This window comes from Poromitra crassiceps, assembly GCF_964638095.1.
Source record: "Poromitra crassiceps genome assembly, chromosome: 8".
In the NCBI taxonomy this organism is placed as follows: Eukaryota; Metazoa; Chordata; class Actinopteri; order Beryciformes; family Melamphaidae; genus Poromitra; species Poromitra crassiceps.
The window spans coordinates 37,447,408-37,450,710 of NC_139629.1; the positions used below are offsets into that span (position 1 = coordinate 37,447,408).

The 3,303-nt window shown below is 44.3% G+C and overlaps 1 protein-coding gene across 1 annotated transcript in view; it reads left to right on the forward strand.

Annotated features, from left to right (window-relative positions):
* Positions 1-410: 410 nt before the first annotated feature.
* Positions 411-3,303, forward strand: part of cfap74 (cilia and flagella associated protein 74) — a gene marked incomplete at both ends in the record, with an annotated part of 52,314 nt that continues 49,421 nt past the window's right edge. The window contains 4 exons of the mRNA XM_083641196.1: positions 411-504; positions 616-685; positions 1,381-1,536; positions 3,017-3,115. Of these exons, the coding sequence (XP_083497322.1) occupies positions 411-504; positions 616-685; positions 1,381-1,536; positions 3,017-3,115 (419 nt within the window). The remainder of the gene's footprint in view (positions 505-615; positions 686-1,380; positions 1,537-3,016; positions 3,116-3,303) is intronic.

Below are 3,303 nucleotides of genomic sequence, written 5' to 3' on the forward strand. Positions count from 1 at the left end.
TAGCTACCTAGCGGTTCTGCGCATAGTACATGGCATAGCGTTAGATTGAACACATGTTACATGCTAGCCAGCTTGTCGGGAAGGAGGCTACGCTAAATATGTTTTGGGCAGGGGAATTGTAGCCGTATATGCTTACCCACGAGACTCCCCTTTTACAGATAAATAGCATTGAGGAGCTAGTCTAACGTTATAGCTTTGTTTGTTTGTAGGTGTGTGTGTGTGCGCGCGCGCGCGTCTGTGTGTGTGTGTGTGTGTGTGTGTGCGCGTGCGTGCGCGTGCGTTATGCTCAGCTACTTTCATAAACCAACAAAAAACAGCTGTCTGACTTTGGAGGTAATTAGCTCTTTGAGAGTTGTTGATAAAATAGGTTTGTAAGATAATGTGCTCCTGTGTTACTCAAATAAGGTGAAATGGATGCAACAGACAGGGAGAATCCATCCAAAGTGGCCTCACACAGGTCCGCAAACAGCAGAGCCCGTGTCTGGACTGATGAGGACATTGGGGGTGAGTTTTAGCTAGCAACTGCTAATAATATCTTCAATTAACTAGTAATGGGCCATATTTGTGGCTTTGTATACTGTGTAGCGCCCAGTTAGTGTTTACTGTATATTTCAGGTGAGGAGACCTTCAGAGAGGAAGAGCCAGCGATTCCTCCTGAGTTAGAGTGGTTGGAAGAGTTGTACGAGTAGGTATCTCTTACGTCTCTGTGACTCGCATCTCTTTGGTTACAAAATGCCTCTCATTAGTTCTCTTATTATCTAATGCTGTTTTCCTCTTCGGTCAGTGTCTAAAAATGGACGTTCAACACCATTAGCCAGTTTGACATTTACATTTTTGCTTGGTATTTACTCACTCACATACTTATTTCATGTAGTATAGCCATACTTTGAAATGTTTTTGGTGGCATCTTCTCGGCACACTGAACTGTCAACTCCATCACACACACCGCGCTCGACTTCACCACCACAGACCGTATGGGTTGCAGCTGTTGTGGTAGTAGGCCAATCACACGTTGCATTACATCGAAGAACGCTTGCGATGATTGGCTACAAGCAAAACCATACAAATAGTAATTGTTTTCTAGATCTGTGTAGAAAAGGATCAAATGCAGGAATCGTACTGTATATGTTTCCATACTGCAGGTATAGTACTGTACTGTATATGTTTCCATACTTGGTATGGGGTTATTTCGGTCAATAGCTTAAAAGGTATCGAGTCAGTCCTAATATGCATTCTACACTCTACACATAGATTCTACATCATGAGTCATTATAACAAGAATCCATTCTTCTATGCATGTATGTACAGTATAATTACTATTTGTATTAACCATGCAACCTTTCCCAAATGCCATCTCACATCTGCCTCCGGGGGGGACAGCGACAGGGAGGACAGCGACAGTGACCTTGCGGTGGCGGCCGACGCTGGCGGGGAGAGGAGTTATGCCGAGACAGCACGGATGTTCAAGCTGAGACGAAACCTGGACCAGCTGGACTGCTTTCACCGACAGAAGGAGCATGACGTGCTGAAAACCAGGTCTGGACCTGGCAACCACCGGACCTCTGGAGCTCGCTCCATAACCCCAGATAGAGGTCCCTCTCTGTACCTTTCAACCCTGCACACGTCAGGGAAAACTTCTGCCTTTGCTTTCCACCGAGCCATATTCAAATCCAAACTGTGTTTTTGAAAGCGCTTACAGGAAATGAAATGAAAATGAATTGAAATTAATTTGAATGAATGAATCCTTGAAAGCTTGTGAATTTAAGGGGCGGAAGTCAAGGCCTTGAACGTTTTTGAAAATAGATATAAATAGACATGGGTCGTTGAAAGTGCTTGAATTGATATATTTTGTGCAAGAATATAAATGGGAGTTCTTTTGATTTCGTTTTTAACTTAACAACGTGTAACACAGCACAGTTGAGAAGTGTTCACACATTCAATCTCTCTTTCTTTCCCCATCCCCCTTCCTCCTCCATCTGCTGGCCTCACATAGAGCAATATTCATTCAGCAATTTATAGGAAATCATTTCAGGCCAAGATGGAACATTTTCCATAATGCCCCTCTCCCCACATCTCCTCCTTTTATTTGTCTGCGAGCCATTAAGCAGCCAATGACCTGTGATGCACAAATACTATGTCGTTTTCCTCAGCCACAAAACTACAAAGACCAGTGTGCAGCTGTTCTGTGTTCTGACCACATTTGGCTGTAATAATGTAACAGCCACTCTCAGACACTTGGCTTGTAAGATTTTCTTTTTTTACCCACATCATGTGTTGTGCACTGTTGTCGTACTCGAGTCCAGGAGTCATTTTCAGACTCGAGACTCACAAATTTGGAATAACCGTGACATTATTTGGTTTTGTACAAGCGCTGGCCACCTTCATGTGGATTCACACTCATGTTCAGTAACTCCGGACATGGACTCGTAATGGGGAGTTGACCCGGGACTATTCTTTGGTGACTTGGACTCGGACTCGAACACTGGGGGACTTGACTATAACTATGGCGCCGTGATTTTCTTTTCATGAAAGCGCTTCATCCCATTTACAGATTGTAGTGTTGCACTCCATTAGACTGCAAAAAGAACATTGGGCTATTCAGAGCTGTTGGTGTGTGTGTGTGTGTGTGTGTGTGTGTGTGTGTGTGTGTGTGTGTGTGTGTGTGTGTGTGTGTGCGTGCGTGCGCGCGTGCGTGCGTGCGTGCGTGTCTACGCCTCACAATATCATTATACCTTGTTGTTGGTCCAACAGAATTCCTTTCCTTTTTTCGCAGCGCAGCCACAAGGGAATTCATAATTAGCCAGATGCCTGAGCCTATTGCACCACCAATGGCCATTAAGTGTTCCTCCTGATCGGTCTAGATCTGAGATGTTCTGCTAGCTCAACAGTTGGCCATGCTCCTGTTGCCTTGTGTCCCCCCCCAATATTTCTTTCTAATTTATTTTCCCAATTGTACTTGGCCAATTCGCTCTGCTGTAGTGTTTTACCTCAGTGTTTTTTGATGTTGTTTTTCCAGAGAAGAGCTGAAAGTCTGTCGTCAGAACATTGATGACTTGGAGAAGCAGAGGGCCAACTTGGAGGATGAGATAGAACTACAGAAAGAGGCAGATAACAGGTGAGTCCCCTCCACTCAAATATATGTTTCTTCTTGTTCCTTCAGTTGGATGTCTGAGCTTCACTGTGCAGAATGATGTCTGTGCAGCGTTTGATACTAGAAGGCTGTTTTCACATTTTGTCTGCTGAAAGTGGAAAGTTTCTCTGTGCTTATTGAGAATCACATTATTAGGGGGCGGGCCTATGAGC